This window comes from Girardinichthys multiradiatus, chromosome 18 (genome assembly GCF_021462225.1).
Source record: "Girardinichthys multiradiatus isolate DD_20200921_A chromosome 18, DD_fGirMul_XY1, whole genome shotgun sequence".
Classification (NCBI taxonomy): domain Eukaryota; kingdom Metazoa; phylum Chordata; class Actinopteri; order Cyprinodontiformes; family Goodeidae; genus Girardinichthys; species Girardinichthys multiradiatus.
The window spans coordinates 51,720,733-51,741,035 of record NC_061810.1 but is presented as its reverse complement, the minus strand read 5'-3'; the positions used below and the strand labels follow the sequence as shown (position 1 = coordinate 51,741,035).

Below are 20,303 nucleotides of genomic sequence, written 5' to 3'. Positions count from 1 at the left end.
TAATCTATTAACATCCCATAATAATCCACCAACATCACTGGCCTCAAAGAAGAGTTTTCTACGTAAGTTTGGCCGAAGAGAGTGAGGCAAAGAAAGATGTGACCTCAACTCAACTCTCACAATAAGAGAGCAACAGGAGCAGTTCACATGCCCATTATTATTATTATTATTATTATTATTATTCATAAAACGTATTAGAGTAGTTGTTTTGTGTTGACACAGCTTTTGATTACACTGATATAATAGTTAACATTAAATACAGACAGCCAGATAACATGACAGCTGATACCGTAGCTACTGTAACTTATAGTAAAAGACTAAATAATTTCTGATTACTCTTTATCTCCTAATAGAAATAAAAAGTAGCCTTTGACCACAAACATTCTGATAATTATTGAAATATACACAGTCACAGAATATATGGCAGCTGTTATCATATCTTGTCTAGACTAAATATACCAGAACATTGTTGCATTAAAAATGTAAAATGCATTTAGGTGTGTGGATGTTGAACGTGACTTGTTCAAGTTCAAAGAGAGCATCAGAATATAGAAGAAAGGTAAATTAAGGGACTTTGAACCCGGCATGGTTGTTGGTACCAGATGGTCTGGTCTGTAATGGCAGATCTGCTGGGATTTTCATCCGCAACCGTTTTTCAGGTTTACAGGAAATGGTCCAAAGAAAAAGGAAATCTCCAGTGAGCAGCAGCCATGTGGATAAAGGTGCCCTGTTGATGTCAGAAGAGAATGGTTAGTCTGGGTTGAGATAAGAGTTACAATCAAACCAAGGTATGCAAAAACATCTGACCACACAGCACATCACACCTTGAAGCAGGTGGGCTACAGCAGCAGAAGACCACTCCAGGTCCCCCTCCTGTCATGTAAGACCAGGAACTTGGGCCAACATTCACACATGTTCTCCAAACCTGAACAGCAACAATTTGAAAAACTATTGCTTTGTCCAATCAGTCTTTTCAGCTGTGACATTCAGGTGGTCGGGTCAGAGTTGGGTGCAAACAGCATGAAAGCATGGATCCATGAGTCTTGTATCAGCAGGTCAGGCTGGTGGTGGGGGATATTTTCTTGGCATATTTTACAATCCTTGGAACTAAAAGAGTATTATTTAAACACCACAGCCTGTCTGCATATTGTTGCTGACCATGCATGTCCGTTGGTGTGCATGAATCTTTGCCTTAATTTCATTTTTTTATTAAATTGTTGGCAAAAGCTTAATTTAAGATGCTGCTTTACACTGAACATGAATGCAAGTAAAAAGGAGTGGATCAGAGAATTAAACCAATCTACCTCATTTATTTAACAGCCTCCACTCTCTAGATACCTGTGTGCTATTAATTTAATAAATGAGGCAAACTGATTGTCTTACAGAAGGAATTCAGTATGTGTAAAATATGTCCTGAAGGCATTCAGTTCCTCCGAGGAAAGCAGTCATTCTGGGAATATTAGAGGCATAAAATAGAAAATGCTGGATGACTTTCTCAGGAAGCAACAAGTACAAAAAAATGTAACTTCAGGACAACAAATGCGTAATACACATTTTAAACAGCAGGGGGCAATGTGTGATCATTAATGAACGGATGTTCTTCCTTCCTGTCCTTCACTGAATTCTTAATATGTTCTTGACATAAAGCGAGAGAACATTGAATAAACATATATATATATATATATATATATATATATGTGTGTGTGTGTCAGAGTGGTCCAGACTAGAGCCGTCTGTCGCAACACTTTGATATTCTCTGATGCTCCTTATTGAACCTGTTTGAATTTGGGACATTTTGCTCAGAATGGATCTGGAGATGTTTAAAGCTGGTGGAGACGAAGACCTGCAGAGAAAGGTGGTTCTGTGGAGTCTCAGTCAAGGAGGCTGAATCCAACTCACTGTTAAAATCCCCCAAACTGGATTAGTTCTTCGGTTGTAATGAAATGAAATATATTCCAGATTTGTGATGCGCTGTAATCTAAGACGTTTGGACTGACATGTCAGCTCTTTGTCTCTGGTGTTTTGCATAAGTGGGAACTTCCTGTTGGACACGTTTTTCCAGGTGTGTCCCGGAGCGGAGACCTCGGGGTTCAGGTCCTCCAGGTGTCATCTCTGACCACGGATCCGTGGACGTCCAGGTGAGCGTGGTTTCGGTTACTCTCTGAGACTCGGTGCGTGTTTGCTCTGTAATCTCCGGCTCAGCCTGTCTGATGGGTGTGGGCTGGACGGAGCTCACCTGTGCAGGTATGAAAAGGAATCCTGCTCAGTCTTGAGAGACGTGGACTCAATAAAAACCAGGCGAACAGATCCCAGCACCTCAACGAGGGAAGCCCAGGACCCAGGGAAGGTGGTCCAGAATGTTCTATAACTGAAGGGGGGATTCTTCTGCTGCGGTTCGACAGATGGGCCTGAGGTTCTAATGTGGCGTTTCGGGCTCTGGGATGTTCAAGACGTTGCTGTGCTTCTCAGCATCTGGCTCTATGTGTGTCATTTAGGTAAGTTTCTGTGTTTTCCCGGGTTTTCTCGGCTGTCTGCTTCTCAAGGAGCCGAACCAGAATTTTCTGAAGCTCTGTCTGTTAATGAGGCTGAAGCAGGTCATGTTAGATGTTAAAGGAAGCAGCACAGCTTTGGCCTCAGGACTGTCCGACCACGTAAGCTTCAATAGAAAACTATACCATACCAGCAGAACCAGAACATTCACTGCTTGTCATGTTTTAGGGTTTTAAGAAGAGCTAGTAACTCTCAACCAGTTTGACCAGTTTCCTGCCCCAGCACCAGGGAGCAGAAAACAGCCTTTCTGGAGCCGACCCAGAAGGACTGTCAAATATTGTTCTTTTTATGGCTCTGCATGGGTGGTTCACCCACACCCTGCAGCTGTAACTGCTGCCATATAATGGCTGAACAGCAGAAAACAGAACCAAAGGTACATATGAAGCTTCACTCTGGCTGCAGATTTCTTTTCTTGCTGATTTTAACCATCAGCTGCTGGTTTGTTTGAGTTGGGACCAGATTCCCCAGTTACAGACATCTGAAATGAGCAATTTTCCATTTTTTCTTTGAAATAGATACAGTTCAGCTCAGACGTTTTGGTCATAATAATTTGGAGCTTTTAATGATTTTATTGGAGCTGACTGAACAACATAGAAACTGGATGATTTTATAAGAACAAGATTTGTGTGAAGGTTCTCGTCTATCTTCTTAGTGAAACGTTCTTTAGCAGGTTGCACATCGACCACATGATGAGCTTCAGAGATCATTCTGGCTGAACATCTGACCACGCTGCTTGGAGAACAGAATGACCTGGTTTCCTGGCCTTACTGAGCTTTTAGGTGTGGGGGTAGGAGGAGTCAGGGTGATGTTTTCAGAACACCGTACCAACTGTCAAGCATGGTGGTGGCAGCATCATGCCGTGGAGCCCTTTCACTGCTAGAGGTATTGGGGCATTGCACCAAGTGGATGAAATGAACCTGTTTCAAGGTTATTTTAGAAAGGTACTTTTAATCTGACAAACGAGCTTCATCGCAACAAATATTCTACTTTATTGAATATGACTCTAACTGTATATATATATATATATATATATATGGTATATACAGAGTATTTCACATTTATGATATAAAGTATGTTAAAATTGACGTTATTATTTATGTACCATTAATGTAAAATGTTGTCTAAAGGATGAACCCCAAAAACCTCTTTAAAAATTCTCATCATTTTTATTTAATTTATTTAAAGACAAAAATATTCCAGATAATATTTTTAATATTGCTGATCTTCCAACCAGATGTGTGGTCAAGGTGCAACTTGCTAAGGGACCAATTATCTGCATATATTTGAGCTTGTATGTATAATTTGGACCCTCTTTGGGTAAGACCTGTGCACTCCGTTCATATTTTTAAAATCCGTTGCAGTTTTATCCTGACATGAATCTTTTAATCCTCCTGATGATGAGTGAGACCTCCTCCTGTTTGAACAAGCTTAGTTGATCCTTTCTGAGCTAAAAAACCTGGAATTGAACAAAGAATACATGTGAGCACATCTGGGCTTGTTGTCTGATTTAAATCCTTACCACACCTTCTTTCACAGCTGGAGCGATCTCTGTCAACTCTTCCCAGAGGAACCTGGTCAGGTCGGTGCAGGAGGATGTCTTCTTCTCAGTGGACGTGACGTGCTCTGGAGTCCCCACCATACGATGGACCTTTATGTCAGGAGCGGTGAGCCGCTCTATAGGGACATGGCAGCCGGGGGTGTTCACCAACATCACTGTGGATTACAGCACCAGAGTGAACTCCTGCGATAACGGCTCCATGGGCCTGTCGGACTTGCGGCTGCAGGACAGCGGATACTATGTGGTCACTGTTGAAGACCCAGCAGGGAACAGCCGGGATGTTGGCTTTGTCCTGAAGGTGAATGGTGAGTCCTCCAGGCTCTTGTTTGGCCGTATTTTCTGCAACAAGACAGTAGCAGCTGCAGCTGGTCGAAAAGGTTTGTTTTTATCCAGAAACGCCTGCTGCTTCATTCAAGCAGCAGCAGCAGCAAATCAGATGAAGAAGAGCCTAATTAAAAAACAAGACTGAACACGTGTGGAAGATCTGAACTGCTGAACAATAAGCATCAGTCTTCAGGCAGATAGAAGCTTGTTGTCATTCAGACTTTGCAGGATGTAGAGCAAATGGTGCAGCAGTTATTAGGAGCCCTGCTAAAGATCTTGAAAATATTGCAGCAGCATAATCTCAGGAGGTAAAAACTAGAAAAATACAATCTTTAATTTAAAAGCATTTATTCAGTGAAGGAGAAAAACACTAGAAATAATTTAGTTTTTTCCAAAATGACCCCTAACAGTACAGTTAATGGAGCCATGTTTGGTTTACTCAGAACTTTTCCAGGTGATCCAAATGTGATGTAAATCTGATGTTACACAGAGGGCCATTCCTCTTAGCCACTCTTCAAAATGGGAAAGACAAGAGAACATGTCATTTAAGGAAGGGTGGATGTGTTGGTACTTCAGCTTCTGCCTCTCGGCCTGCTGAGATACTTTTCTCCTGAGCTCCCTGCTTGCTTGGATTCTTTTACTCTTAACTTTTTATCTTTTAGCCAAAATTACAGAAATATTGGACTAAAACTACTTCTTATCAGCGACTCCCAACAATTATTATTATTATTATTATTTGTATTTTTTTTCTAAAGGATTTTGATGTTTTTTATAATCAAACTTGAAAGAAGGACAAGTTGACGCCACCTAATCAGCATAAAATGCCTCCCTTCACCACAGAGGACTTCAACAAACTCTTACAGAAATTGTCTGTTTTGGAGATGAAAATCCATGGACTAGAAGTGAATGTGGAGGTGAATATGAGGTACAGCGATGATTCAACTCTGCCTGTGATCCCAAATAGTGACAGCCAGCTCAACAACTCAGCCAGCAATCAGAACACTGAGAATAAACCTACCAGCAGACCCCCCTGGCATGTTTTAGGGGCATGCCCCAAAAAATCAAGGTGGACGACTCACTGGAAGATCTCAGCAATTAAATAAATTAGAATGGCCAGAATTACAGAGAAATGTCCCCGTTTCTCCTGGGAAAAGGAGACTTTGACAGCGAGCTGCTGTCACAACAACTGATAGGAGTGAGACAGCTGGAAATAATGGAGTTCTCCTCCAGAACAGATTTGCTCCACTACAGAATGAAAACCAGGAAAATGATCCATCTTCTGAGAACAATAAAAGGTTTGAGAACAACCTTCATTCTAAACAGTTTTCTCCTAAGCTGCCAGAGAAAAAGTACCCCACCAGACCAAGAACCCTAATAGTGGGCAACACAGCTGTGGATGGGATTAAAAACGTCTGCAACAAGAAAAACACAGAAGTTCTGATTGGTACCAGTAACGTGGTCTCTGATATCTCAGAGAATATTCTTGCAATCACAGAAAAGCGCCCGTCTCTAGAAAACCTTATTATACACTGTGGAGCCATGGATGACGTGGCTAAGAAAACATCAGAAGGACTGAAGGAGGATTTCACTCGTCTTCTGAATATTGTTGGAGGTCTCAATATCAACGTGTTTCTCAGAGGACCCTTTGCACCGATTTTCTGTGGAGATGAGATTTTTTCCAGACTTCTGATGATTAATAAGTGGTTGAAAAAAACATGTGCTACTACATCTGTGAACTTCATCGACAACTTTAATATTGTTTGGGAAAAAAGACAACTCTTCAAGCAAGATGGTTTCTGTTTGAACAAGCCAGGAGCCAGACGTCTCACATCTAATCTCTTCTATTCAGTAAATAATCCACCAGCAGCTTCGACCTTCAGCAGAGAACATGGAGTATCAACAACAATGATAACGCTGCCTCCAACAGCTCCAGCAGAAACAATCAGCCAGTTGGCTGAGAAAGAGAGGTCATCACAAAAGGTCTCCCTGTCAAAATCCACAGGAGAGGTGAACCCCCCCCCCCCTTTAACCAGATTTACTCTTCTACCTCCACTTTGCCCTGTAACACTGTAGATGAGCTGGTAGATAACTTTCATTCTAAAATCTCAGACATCATTGATTCAATTGCTCCAATTAAAGTGAAAGGTCGTTTCCTGCATCTAATGACAGAACAATATTTATTATAATGCAGGTCGTAGTAGAAGACACCTTTATTTGCCTTTTAGGACCACAGCCTCTTCATGCAGCCTTGTAGACAGAACCTTCACCAACAGCTGACCTCTGAGATCTTTCTGGGTCTCCCTCAGTCTGCCCTCTGTTTTTACCCCTAACTGCTGCCGATGTTTTCTGTAAAGATGAATGTTGATCCTCTCTAACTGAACCAGGGTGCAGCAGCTCCGGTACTGATGTTTTCATGTAAACAGACAACACAAGCTTGACAGTGATTGTCCAGCTTTGGTTCCTCTGTCAACGGTTCCAGGGACCGACCAAGAGAAGTTTACTGGAAATGTTTCACCAAAACAGCTGAAAAGGTTTGATTTAGGCAGAAATAAGTGGTGATGGAGGGAGGAAGGAAGGGAGGCAGAGAATGAAAACGAGAGATAAAAGTCTAGACGTACTTTATCATCTGACTGAGGGAATAAAACTGCATCTTGGTTCTTTGATGTTTTTGAGACGTTTCTTCTCTTTCACAATAACCTGAAGCTAAGCCCGGTCCTGAATGGAAAGCTGATTCTGGTTGAGTTTATATGTTTCTGTCTTGCAGAGGTTCTATATGAGGATCTTCAGTACCTGTCGGTCACCGCCTTAGCTCTGATGTGTGTGGCCGGCCTGCTCATGCTGACCTCGTGGCTGCTGCACAGAGCCTGCAGGAGGATCAAGGTGTGGGGACGCAGGCAGCAGATGCCAGGTGAGGCCTTTAGACACTTACTGGACTGGAAGGTTCTGCTCTAACATATTGATGCCAGGTACAGAGCAGCTTCAGGGGTCCAATGGAGTCTAAGCCCTGACGGGTCCCCTGTTTCATTAGACAGCTGGTCATAATGTTATGCCTGGTTAGAGTATTATTTCACATTCAGATATAACATTTTGGATCTTCTGCAGCGTCGAGCCATAAGTTGTGTGTGGTGTCTTGTTTTAAAGTGTGGTGCTTCAGATGGTGTCCCTCAGGGTAGAAGTTAGAACTTCCTTCATTTGGAAAAACACAAACCTGGAGTTACAACAAATGCCACCTGGACTGAATTTGAAGACTTTAAACTTCTCAGGAGAAATGTTCTTGTAAGGGTTGGGGTTGGGTTCTGGCCTCAGAGGTTCTTCAGAGAACATTAGAGAACAAACAGCATCATGCAGACCAAGGAACCCAGCAGACAGGTCAAAGAAGAAGTTCTGGAGAATGTTAAACAGGGTAGGTTCCACAACAACATCCCAAGCTCTAAACATCTCGCAGTGCTCTGATCAATCCATCACCTGATCATGGAGAGGATGGCTCTCACACAGTAGACCCGTTGGAGAAGGTGGTCCGATTATGGAAAATCAAATGATTTTGGTCCTGGAATGAATAGTTTTCTGTACATTCCTCTTCCTTACATCCAAATCACAGCAAAACTCCTGGTCTGGTGTGAAGTTTTAATAGAAACCTGTTAATGATTGGAGTTTACAGCCCGCCTATCTGAACAGAACAGCCAGACTGGATCAGGTTAGATAACATGATTGAGTCTCAGAATAGAACCAAGTGAGTGAAGCGGGAATTTAACTTGAAGTTATCAGTTATATTCATGAACAGGTGTGTTATGGTCCAAAGGTCAGAGAGACTCTATAAGAATGTTTCCATGTTTCTTCTTCTGCAGAAAATAATGCAACAGAGCTGCAGCCTCTGTGATGAAGTGCTGAAACCCTGCTGAGACTGTCCAAACTCTCCGTCCTGCAACAACCGCCTGGGTGTGCAAACATTACAAGTCACTGGAAGCTACGAGAAAAACATGCAATGTTTCTATTTTGAACTGAATGTGTTCACTGCAGATGGCTCTGGAACAATGTAAATGTATCCCTTATTTATTGCTGTATTAAACCAACTGTGTGACGATACCGCAGCTGTAGTGACTTTATTTCCAAGTTCAAGTTTTACTTCTGACAGCACAGATGAAACAAGGAGGCAGAAACTTGTTCTGTTTGGTAAAAATCTACCAAAATGCCAACATATCAGAAAACATCTGGATCATGCAGATGCAGACTTTATGTTTGATGAACAGCTGAACGTCCTGCCGGTCCAAATCAGTTTATGGCACCGTTAAAAAGTCAGCATGCTGCAGTGAACAGACAGGCTGCATCAAGACTCAGGAACCTGTTCATGTTTTATTCAAATCGGACAAAAGACTGATTCTTTTGGACGAGAGCTGCTGCTTCACTCCACAGTGTTTTAACCAGAGTTTATATGTGGTGGGAAGAACATCAGGAGCTCTGTCTAAGGACACGGAGTCACGGACACGGAGTCAGGGACACGGAGTCAGAGACACGGAGTCAGGGACACGGAGTCAGGGACACGGAGTCAGAGACACAGAGTCAGGGACACGGAGTCAGGGACACGGAGTCAGGGACACGGAGTCAGGGACACGGAGTCAGAGACACGGAGTCAGGGACACGGAGTCAGGGACACGGAGTCGGGGACACAGAGTCGGGGACACAGAGTCAGGGACACGGAGTCAGGGACACAGAGTCAGGGACACGGAGTCAGGGACACAGAGTCAGGGACACAGAGTCAGGGACACAGAGTCAGGGACACGGAGTCAGGGACACAGAGTCGGGGACACAGAGTCAGGGACACGGAGTCAGGGACACAGAGTCAGGGACACAGAGTCAGGGACACGGAGTCAGGGACACGGAGTCAGGGACACGGAGTCAGAGACACGGAGTCAGGGACACGGAGTCAGGGACACGGAGTCAGGGACACAGAGTCAGGGACACAGAGTCAGGGACACGGAGTCAGAGACACGGAGTCAGAGACACGGAGTCAGGGACACAGAGTCAGGGACACAGAGTCAGGGACACGGAGTCAGGGACACAGAGTCAGGGACACGGAGTCAGGGACACAGTCAGAGACACGGAGTCAGAGACACGGAGTCAGGGACACAGAGTCAGGGACACGGAGTCAGGGACACAGTCAGAGACACGGAGTCAGGGACACAGAGTCAGTGCAGCCATCAGCAGCTCCATCTTGTAGACAAAGTTGCGTCCCTCCATCTTGCTCCAGTTCACCTCCTTGTGCGGCCCCCTGAGCTGGTTCCACTTGGTGTCCTGGACCACATCACTCTTTGGCAGGTCCTTGATCTGGCTGCGAGGGAACTGGACCAGAACCTTACAGCCGCTCTCTGGGCCGTTACGCACTGAAAAAAGCAGAAGCTCAGTTTAGGATTTGATGTTCTACAGAGTAGCTCAGTGCTAGCTGGAGTAATGGGCTGCACTGTTGACATTAGGCATTCCAGGCATTTCTCTCAGGTGAGATTCCTTAATGCTGCCTCAACTTGTATCCTCCTGTCCTTCCTCCTGTCCTTCCTCCTGTCCTTCCTCCTGTCCTTCTCTGACTTCTACCTCTACGGATCTCCTTTCCAGGACAGACATTGATGCAAACATTTATGTAACAACAGATGCAGCTTGTTTTATGTCCATATCAGTTTGGGATTATTTTTAGTGGGTTTTTTTGGCCCAAACTCGGAAGATTAAAGTTTTACTGTTCAGATGACCTCCTTAGAACTTCATCATTTGATGCCATCTGGTGTTTATAACGGGGATAGCAACCATCTCCGAGGTCATCCACTGGTGCAGTCAGGCCAGCTGATAAACTCACCTGGGCCCGGGTCAAGATAGTCTTAGGAGTTCGGTAACTAGTAGAAACCCACTCCTCCTTATTGGTTCTGGTTGTCTGGTTCCATCCCTCTATCTGCTCCATATTTTGGATTTTTTTGTTTTCCTCAGAACAGGTTTGAGATAATATTCCTGCCATAGGAGGCTAACAGTGACACAAATCCCAAAAATAAGGCATTAAATAGATTGTTATATGTAATCATTTCGGACCAGTGGCTGCATTACTGCAGAAGAAGCCCCGGTCCCTCGGCCCATCTCCAGACCAGGAGGTTTGCGTTCTGGAGGGAACACAAGAGGTCAGGTTCGTATCCCACAGATTACTACTCTGGGTCCCTGAGCAAGACCTTTAGCCCCAGAATGCTCCCTGGGCGCCGCACAACGGCAGCCCACTGCTCCCAGTAAGGGATGGTTTAAATGCAGAGGACATATTTCTTTGTAATGTACAATGACCAATAAAGATTATTATTATTATAACTCAGAGATGACCATGAAGTTAAAACATGTATGAAATATTTAATAAAGATTTCAACAAAAAGTCGGTGGGTAAAGCTGTTCGTGTTTTAGACCACTGCTTCGCTTTCGATGTTTGGGCCGAACCTTCTTGTAGCAGCTGAGGTTCTACCTTCATTTCATTCCGGGCCGTTCACCTCTAGCCCCTAAGCCGGTCAGCAGCGGTGAGGTAGCGTCAATCCAGAGCAAGAAACAGCACAGCCATGAACGTTGACCAGCATTTACACCGGGCCTGTTCTAATTGTGACTTCTGGTCTCTAACAGAAATGGTTTTTCAGCGCCAGAGGACACCGAGATGAGAGAGATCCAGCTGTAGCCATACCTAGAGCCTGAGGCGGGTTCCTCAGGTGACAGAACCGGCAGTGTGTTCAGTTGTAACCCAGCAGTCCAATTATAAGAAAAAAAGATTTCCTGCCCTCCTATGTAACTGCAGTCTGCTGCAGGTAACATACTGACTGCTCGAGTATTTCACACGTTCTCCAAACCAGAACCGTCTTTTTGAAACAGATTTCATATTTTGGCCACAAGTCTGCAGCCTTGTTATGCGGCACAGAAAACAAGCTCGGCAGATCATGGTTTTCTGTAGGGTGGAAGGTCTTCAGAACTTCTTCAATCGTTCTCCGCAGTCTCACCTGAGATGGCGTACTCTCCGTTGGGGGAAGCGACTGTGATGGCGGAGGCGTTCCCGATGCTCTCCACAGGGCCCAGCCCGACATGGTTACTGAAACTCAGCACGTGCCAGCCCATCACCTTGGCCAGCTGCTGCACGGCGTGGACCTGATGCTGCGACATCTGAAACAAGGCGCGCCGTCAGATGATCCACTTTCAGCAAATCCAAACTCCTCCCAAACGCTTTGATGGAAACAAAAAAGTGGTACCTGTGAGAGGAGGAAGTCCTGCAGCTCCTGCTCCTGGTGTGACAGCGTGATAACCCGTCCATCTCTGTGCACCACCCTGATCTGCTCCACGCCGATGTTGAGCTGCAGCTGGATGGATCTGAACACAGAAAGCATGGTCCGATTATATGGGAGAGGTCCTGGACAAAGCATAGAATGCATCTTTCCAGCGGTCCACTCACTTGCAGATCTGCTCATAACCATGAGAAGTGATGAGCACCTTGACGCTGGACTCATAAACGTCGTTGATGTTGGACCAGTGAGCCTGGATCTGAGGGTCTTCAATCCGGCTGGCCAAGCTGTCGATGGTCCGAGCTGTTCTGCAGGACACAGACAGAATTAGCCCCAAAGTGACATCAGAGGCAGAGCTGATCTCTGACAGGCACAGAGGTGAGTGAGCCACCTGCTGGTCAGAGTTGGTACTGCATAAATCACACACTAACACAAAGCATTTGAACTGAACTGACCGGGCTGCACGGTTTACCTCAGCCCATCACGGGCCTGTGACGTCAAATAAAAACCCAATCAGTTCCTGGAAATACAGGCTCACAGATCTTTTGTTGATGCCATTACCTGCTACGGAGGAAGATGTGTTTGGCCTGTTTGATGATCTTCTCCAGCAGCCCCTCGCTCTGCTGCAGGTTGGAGATTTCCGCCTTGTCGTATGCCATTGGACCCGCCACGCGCAGACGCTTGTGTCCAAACGGGGCGCTTGCCGGATGCGGCATAACCACCGAGCTCAGCTGTTGCTTGTGGAACTGAAACAGAAACAAGGCAGGTAGTCACTGTGATTGTACATCTTTAAACGTGTGTAACATGTTCTGGTTCAGTTGAGTTCAGCTCAAACATCTACAAAACTGGTACTACTGAGATAACCCAAGTTATATGCATCCCATAATCAAAAAAAAAAAAAAAAAGGTGTTTGATATCTCACCTCTCTCATCATCTGATGCAGATTGTGTTCCAGTACATAGAGATGATCGTCTGGTTTGGGTTTCTCTGGAGAGGCTCGACTGCTCTTCTTCTCTCCAGTTGAGTGGCACAGTGAGATGGACAGCTGCAGGCCTGCACCATAAAACACGAAGGGGCAGAAAAACAAGAAGGTTGCTCTGGGCCTGCCTTCAGACAGTGGAGTTAAATAAAGCTGAACTTCAAAGATGATATGGACTCTCTCTCTCGTTAGAACCCCTTGCCACACCCTAAAGCTGCGCCATGACTTTAAAAAACATCCAGAATGTGGATGGACTCTGCAGGGTCTTTGAGAGGCCCTCTGAGGTGCAGCGTTGTCTCCACTACCTGTGATGGAGAATGAAAGTCCTGTTTTGAGCTCACACAAAACTCGAGATTGAGGAGCCTGGTAGCAGCAGTAGTATCTTATTCATGATGTCTGGTCCATGCGTTGGAGAACATCAAGGGGGAACGGGCGCATTTCCTGTGGAATAGAGCTCCCAGCTTTGGAAAAGCGCACACACCTCAAGGTTGAGCATGTAGCCTGGTAGACCATGTGAGATTTTTCGGCTGAATTTCAAATGCAAAATGTACTTGTTATGCTGTTAGAGAGAAGCTCTTACACCGTATGTAGCAAAGAGGAGTCAGGGGCCGGAGTCAAGCAGACCTCATGGACTTGTATCACTTTAGTCTCAGTGCAAGTCGTGAAAAACACAAGGATTCAAATTAGATTTAGTTTTTGTGTGCACAAATTGTTCTGACTGCACTTGCAGAGGTACGTGACCCCCACCCCGATACTGCTAATAAACAGGTAAGGCTGAAACTGATGATGGAGCTTCAGAAACCTCCCATATTTATCAGGAAATCCTGCAGAATGAGAAAATATCCCAGTTTAATGTGACACCAGTGAACACGGCATGGGTCCGATGGTCCATAACGCACCGGGAAACACTTATTTGATGGTATTAGAACCGTAGGAACCCAATCTTCACTCTGGAATTAGGTTCTCCAGATTGGAAACTGGGCTCCACAAAAATATCTTAAAATTCAAATGTCTTCTTTCTTGAATTGTTTCAGTTTGTTTCATGATCAAGACAAGTCTACAAGGACTCTCTTGATGCTGGTGGTGGTGGTGTGTGTCAAACACCCAACAAACAAAGATCTAACAAAGACCTTCTCCCATCATGCTCCACCACTCTGATGTCATCATCAGCAATCTGACCTGGGAACGGCTGAGAGATGATCTGGTTCTTCACAACTATGTGTGGGATCTGCGATTTAATCTGGACCGCTTCTCTGGAAAGCTGTGCGAAGATCTCCTTACAGAGCAAAACGTTCTGAGCTGCCTCCAGCTTGACGTGCCACGGCTGCGTTCCTGAAGAAGGACAAAAGAGACGGATGTCAAAGGGGAAGACAGTAGACTGGAGAATGGGAAGTTACTGGTTTAAAATGCGTAGTTAGGATTCTCATTCAGGTTGTGTGCAGAACCAGACCTCCTTTGCTTTTTTGAGGTCTCCTGAACAGGTTGACGGTTCCAAGATCACCGATGTCTGGAGCTTGTTTCTGGATGGACACCTAAAGACAAACATTCTAACTGGTATCATTTCAACATTTTACTGCAGTATTTTATTCTAGAAACATGTTTATGCATAAACTGGGCTCAAACCTTGATATAAGCTGATCCTTCTAAGTCACTTGGAATCTGGACATCCAGGGGACAGTAGTCTTCTGGGACCTTTTTCTCCAGATCAATGTCGGTGTTCTTGATCACCTCAAATGTTCCAGGGTGAGGAAACAGGGAACCTGCATGAGTCAATTAAAGGTTAAAACCAAATGTAACTCAAAGGTTTCTTTGGAGTACCAGGTGTTGTCCTCCTCACCTGCACTCCGATAGCTGAGGTCTCCCAGGATCTTGTCTCCGACTTTGCGCAGTTTCCACTGAGATCGAAGTCTCAGCAGCTCAGCGTTGAAGTCACGCTGCCTCCGGTTCTCCTGGTTCTCCGCCACCGACTTGCTGAGCTTCTCAGCTCCTTTCAGGAGAAGCTGTGCCGCAGTGGCCAGCGATTTCTTTTTGCTGATCAGCTGGAACACCTGCGGCGTCTTCAGGAGAACATCAGATTAAACGAGTGAATAAAACAACTGAGGGACATCTGAAGCTTTTATTGCAAAGACGCATAGATGAAAAGTGATGTCCGTGAATGTGCCACACCAGGCTGTGCTGACAGCATCACTCTTTGGAGCAGAAGCTCTAATTGAGTGATGAAGACTTTAATGAGGTGCTTCAACTGATGTCAGAGGAAGCACAGAGATGTAAGAAGCTAAATGGAAACTGTTTTCTACACGACTGCAAAATATTAAGAAAACATTATCGTTAAATGTTGGAAAGATTAATCTGCATTTCCTTCATTACTCTGTTTGGTCTATCATCACGATGTCCCCAACGTGCCCCCTGAGCTTTAGGTCCCATCACTAACATCTACACTTCCAATCAGAAGTTTGGACACCCCGTCTCCTTCACTGGTTTGTCTTTATTTTTATTCCCACCTCTGGCAACTCCTTCCAGACTGTTGGAAAACCTCATGAAGCTCATCTAGAGAGCCTCAACAGTACAGAGCAATTAGGAGAGCAAAGAGGAGCTATATATCTATATCTGTATATCTATATAGATCTATAGACCTATATTGCAGATAATTCTATATTCTGTCGCTTCCTAGTTTTAATGTCTTCATTTTATCTGCAATGTGGAAAGTAATCAAATAAGCAAGAACTGTTGAATGACAAAGATGTATGAAGGAAAAATGTGTTTCTTACTAAAATCTTCTGACTGAATTGAGCTTTGCTTTCCATAATCTTATGACTCAAAACGTATGTTTATATCTTTATTTTATTATGCTTCTGAGACTCTGCAACACCGTAGGTCCCCTGCCAGAGCTGGTTCTGCAGCTGCAGAGAAGAAAGCTGAACAAGGTCTGATCTCACACTAACTTGTTGAGATGTTCCTTCACACTCTGTCTCATAAATATGTTCCTCGGTCCTCTAGGGGAAAAGAACTGAGTCAGAACAACACTCAGCAACTAGACGATATACTGGAGGATACTTCTGCTCTCGTCCTTTTCAAGATTATTTTATAAACCTCACTAAGTGATCTTCATCGTTCCAGTGCTTGGTTATGAGCTCATTCCTCTATGACAGGTGTGTCCAAACCTTTGAATGGTGCTGTCCATCAGCTGTGTACCGTTGAAGCACTTAAAACAATGACACCTAGCTAATATTTAGCACTCAAGCAGTCCTTTGTGGTTGTGATTTAATGCATGTTGATACTGAAGTGATGACTGCGTTGTGGAACACTGTGTAGCTCTCAGTCTGAATGAATCACTGACCTGCTGCAGAAACTAGAAGGTGAGAGAGAGTGAGAATTAAAGCTGTTTTGGTTTATACTTTTGAGATTTCAACCTCTGTCTGCCATTCAACCTGCTGGATTTGGAAATATCGGCAGCTCTTTGGGGAAATGTCTTAGGTTAAGGATCTACGTTCTCTAGAATTTACACACCAGGGCCTCATGTCCGAAGCGGACTTACGTACAGAAATCTTGCGGCGTAATATTTTACGCACAACTTGGCATGTACAAAAATGAACTTTGTGTGAAAGTGTGAATAAATCCATGCAAACGTTATCAATCAAATATTAATAAACTCCAGAAAACCAAACCTCCCCTAAATCCACTGAAATATGACTCCATCCAGTTTAATTCATGGAGCATCAAACCTGATGTTTCTTCATGACTTTGAGCTTTTATGGTTTAAACCAGAGCGATGAAACTGAATCACATTCAGCCTCAATAACGTAACAAACATCAGAAAATGATGGAAACTGTGAAACTTCCTCTGTTTCTGTCTCCTGTAGATGGAAATGCTCCTCGGTCTGAGCGCTGAGGAGCAGAAAATGAATGTGAATCATCTGAGGGACACTTTCATTCTCACTGAGAATAAAATGATGTCGGATCAGCAGATGAACTCCTAACAAGTCAGGTTTGATGGTTCCTAAGGTGGACCAGCTGGAGACAACCACACATGTCCATAAATAGCTGCTAAAGTTGCTCCTAACTGTGGAACGATGGCAGCTTTGGTTCAGCTGGAGGACATCACCAATGGAAGAAGTTGGAGATCCTCCTGACCTGCTGGGACATGATGATGCATGGTTCATCAGCTGGTTCAGATTGTCCAGGACAATCATCTTGGAGCTGGCCTCAGTGGTCCAGAGGGAAACCAGGAGGAACCGTGGGTCTGTGGTACCAGTTCCAGTTCTCACTACCCTGCGGTCCTTTCAACCAGAGCTTCTCAGAGGGAGCTGACTGACAGGTCGGGTATTTACCAGTCATCCTTGAACCGGGCCATGCCAGCCATATGGGTCGGCCTCATCCAGATGTTACTCAGATAAAGAAAGTTCCCCTAAACTGTGGCTAAAATGTTAAACATTGTCATTTAACCTTCTTCCTCTCACATTTTAAAATGTATCACTAATACCGGGAGAAATACTGACAGAGGAATCTGAACTTTTTGCCTTCATCTCGGATGCTGAGATCTGTATTTCATATTCAGTGAATCTCCTCTTCCTTGCCTTACTGACCCCCGTTGCCATGGTTATTTGGGCACTCATGGGTGCCATTTGTACTACTGTGCAGATGTATTTATGGGCGGAGACCGGGCGGTCCAAACGCCACCTGCAGCTGCGCAGAATCCACCGCAAACTGGGATGTGTGAAGAATACGTTTGAGGTGACGTGTCTACGTACGGTTTTGAACATCTGAATTTTTCTAGCAGCTTACTTTTCCAGCGGTCAGATCCTGAGACACTGGATCCAAGGCCATGTACTTCTTCTCCTTCACCACGCTGAGTACATCATGGAGCACACACATCTCTGTCAGGGCGCTGCGCAGATTGTTTCGCACAGAGTCCCAGGGCCAAAGAGATGGCTGAAACTTCACCGTGCCTGAGAAAATAAACCAATATTCACATGTTTAAGAAATTCCAGTTTTAATGAAGTCTTCAGCCTCGGACCTGAGTTACAGATTTAACTGGAAAGTACAACACTGACTGCTCTAACAGCAGCTCAGTGCTTCACAAACCACTCCCTTTTATACTGTCTTACCTTCCTCTTCCTCTGTTTCCTGCTTGACCCACTCTCTGTCTCCGGGCTCACCCTCGCCCCCATCCTCCTCTGATTCAGAACCCTGGCTGAAGTCGATCCTTTGGGCCAACTTAGTCAGGTTCTGGGACATGGAGAGAGGAGGGACGTATGTCTCTGTGCCATGAAAGTCCACTTCCTGCACCTGCTTCTCACAGGAAGACTCGATGCTGATCCTCACAGCTGGACCACCTGACATGACCAGACCAGGGCTGCAGAGAGGAGGAGGGATTCAACCACCAAATCACTTTTGACACAATGAAAAGCCAGTAAGATACCGACACCTTGTATAGAAAGACCATTCAACATCCTGCTGATTTTGTAAAGTTAACGTTTTAGGTTGCTCCCAATCAAAGAAACCCAACATCTCCAATGCTCAAGATGCTTTCATCTAGTTGAGAAGAGCAGAATATCAACAGATAATCTAGAACAAACAAAAGAATTGATTTGCATCTCATCTTCAACCTCAGAAAGCAGCGTGTCACAAAGAATACTACTGATAGGGTTAGGGTCATTACAACCTAACCCCTGCCATCTTGTTTTTCTAGAGAACATCAGAGATGCGACCAGAATTCAGCTCTTTGGGATCAACTCGACCCAAACAAGGGAACAGATAAATGTGACTCAGACTACACGGTCCTCACGGTCAAGCACGGAGGTGGAAGCATTATACTTTGGGCCGTTTTTTTATGGAACAGCACGTCTTCACTGCTTTGAGGGGCCACTATAGGGAGTAAAATCAGATGTCTTCCCTCGTCAGGACACGGAAGATGACTTCCATCATGACAGTGACCCAAAACCACTCAGCAACAAAACAGTGTCTATAAACGAGCCGTCGATCAGGGAGTCTCCAAGCCGGTCTCCACATCCTACAGAGGAGGCAGGTTGTTCCTACATAGAGTGGTCCAAAATCCCAGCTGGACAGCGTGCAGAACCAGTGACCAACTACAGAACATCCCTAAACACAAAAAGGTTTCTCCACTAAGTTCTGAAGCTAAGGACGTATTTCTCTCAATCACCCCTTTATCTTTAATTTGAGGCATTTCTTTTGGGCTTCCGGTTGATATTCTGGTTCTCTGCATTACAACCGAACCGCCGCACAAATAGGAGACGGGTTCTTTGTGAGAGACCAAACTACGGTAACATCAGGACGTTGTGGCTTTTTGAAGGAAACAACATGCTGAAATGTTCCAGAACCGAACCGGAACTAAGTGACAAAAACAGCAAATGAAGACCTTCAAACAGCCTCAGGGACCACCGATCCAAACATACAAGAAACCTTGTGTCTAATGTTTTATAAAGGAGCCAGCTCCATACTCAGGATGTCTTATAATTAGCTGCATTTATCGTCTTCCTTCCTCAACGTAGCAATATTAGCTCATCTTAGCTGTTTGCTAATCCAACGACATGAAATAACTCAATACTAGAACCCCGGGGAGCAGATCAAACTACTTCAAAGAACTTTTATTTGAATAAAGCTCACCGCTGTTCAGAATAGACCCGAATATGAGTATTTATTTGCTAAAACGAGTCAGATTTAGAGCGCTGTGCGGCTCATACTCTGCTACGAACACAGGAACTAGAGGGTCTGCATCATTTATACGCCGGGGCACGTAGTTCGGCTGCCACCTTGGCCGCTGATGTCCCCGCTAAGATACAACCACTTCATTTTATAGGGCTCACATTACTTAAACATTTAAACATACAGGTATGTGTTCACGCATGCATATATATATCTTTTCACTCTGTACACCTCAGACTTCCAGTACAAGACAGACTCCTGTCATCTGCAGAAATACTCAGATGATTCTGCAGTCGTTGGTGGATCAGAGATGGACAAGAAGCTGAGTACAGGAAGGTGGTGGACCACTTTGTGGCATGGTGTGGAAACAATCATCTCATTTTGAACGTGACTAAAACAAAGGAGATGATTGTAGATTTTAAGAGAAACAGGAATAAGTCAAAAACTATTTCTATCATGGGAGAAGAAGTGGAGGTGGTGGAGGAGTCTAAATACCTCGGTGTTCACCTGGACAACAGACTAGAGTGGAGATGCAACTGTGAAGCCATCTACAAGAAGGGACAGAGCAGACTGTACTTCTTGAGGAAGCTTAGGTCCTTCAGTGTTTGCAGCAAGATGCTGCATATCTTCTATAAGTCTGTTGTGGAGAGTCTGATCTCTTCTGCCATCATCTGCTGGGGAAGCAGCATCAGAACCAGGGACTTAAAAAAGCTCAACAAGCTGATAAAAAAGTCTGGCTCTGTTCTGGGGACTCCTCTGGAACCTCTGGAGATCATTGTGGAAAGAAGGATTCTTCATAAAATGAAGAACATTATGGAGAACCCTGAGCATCCTCTTCATCAGACTGTCCTACAACAACAGAATGTCTTCAGTCAGAGGCTTCTTCAGATCTGCTGTAAGACGGAGCGCTACAGGAGATCCTTCCTGCCCACAGCCATCAGCATCTACAACGTCT

At 44.7% G+C, this 20,303-nt stretch overlaps 2 protein-coding genes across 2 annotated transcripts; one reads left to right on the top strand and one right to left on the bottom strand.

Annotated features, from left to right (window-relative positions):
* The first annotated feature begins 1,650 nt into the window (after positions 1-1,650).
* On the top strand, positions 1,651-8,515 carry LOC124884375 (V-set and transmembrane domain-containing protein 5). The gene is made up of 4 exons (XM_047392273.1): positions 1,651-2,495; positions 4,087-4,413; positions 7,197-7,340; positions 8,278-8,515. The coding sequence occupies exons 1-4, from the start codon at positions 2,420-2,422 to the stop codon at positions 8,307-8,309; spliced, it is 579 nt and encodes a 192-aa protein (XP_047248229.1). The 5' UTR covers positions 1,651-2,419; the 3' UTR covers positions 8,310-8,515.
* med17 (mediator complex subunit 17) lies at positions 8,516-19,448 on the bottom strand. Its single transcript, XM_047392272.1, has 13 exons — positions 19,310-19,448; positions 17,791-18,038; positions 17,468-17,631; positions 14,523-14,742; positions 14,309-14,445; positions 14,136-14,217; positions 13,865-14,017; positions 12,629-12,759; positions 12,268-12,452; positions 11,877-12,014; positions 11,677-11,794; positions 11,431-11,590; positions 8,516-9,810 (listed from the first exon to the last, which is right to left on the bottom strand). Exons 2-13 carry the CDS (start codon positions 18,023-18,025, stop codon positions 9,602-9,604), a joined length of 1,932 nt encoding a protein of 643 aa, XP_047248228.1. The 5' UTR covers positions 18,026-18,038; positions 19,310-19,448; the 3' UTR covers positions 8,516-9,601.
* Between the last annotated feature and the right edge of the window lie 855 nt (positions 19,449-20,303).

Excerpts from the sequence above, each read along its gene's own strand:
- LOC124884375 (XM_047392273.1), top strand. The coding sequence starts at position 2,420 with ATGTGGCGTTTCGGGCTCTGGGATGTTCAAGACGTTGCTGTGCTTCTC. Across the intron at positions 4,414-7,196 it reads CTTTGTCCTGAAGGTGAATG|AGGTTCTATATGAGGATCTT; the intron begins GTGAGTCCTCCA and ends TCTGTCTTGCAG. Across the intron at positions 7,341-8,277 it reads ACGCAGGCAGCAGATGCCAG|AAAATAATGCAACAGAGCTG; the intron begins GTGAGGCCTTTA and ends CTTCTTCTGCAG.
- med17 (XM_047392272.1), bottom strand. The coding sequence starts at position 18,025 with ATGTCAGGTGGTCCAGCTGTGAGGATCAGCATCGAGTCTTCCTGTGAG. Across the intron at positions 14,446-14,522 it reads CCTCAGCTATCGGAGTGCAG|GTTCCCTGTTTCCTCACCCT; the intron begins GTGAGGAGGACA and ends TGACTCATGCAG. Across the intron at positions 12,760-13,864 it reads CATCTCTCAGCCGTTCCCAG|GCCTGCAGCTGTCCATCTCA; the intron begins GTCAGATTGCTG and ends TTTATGGTGCAG.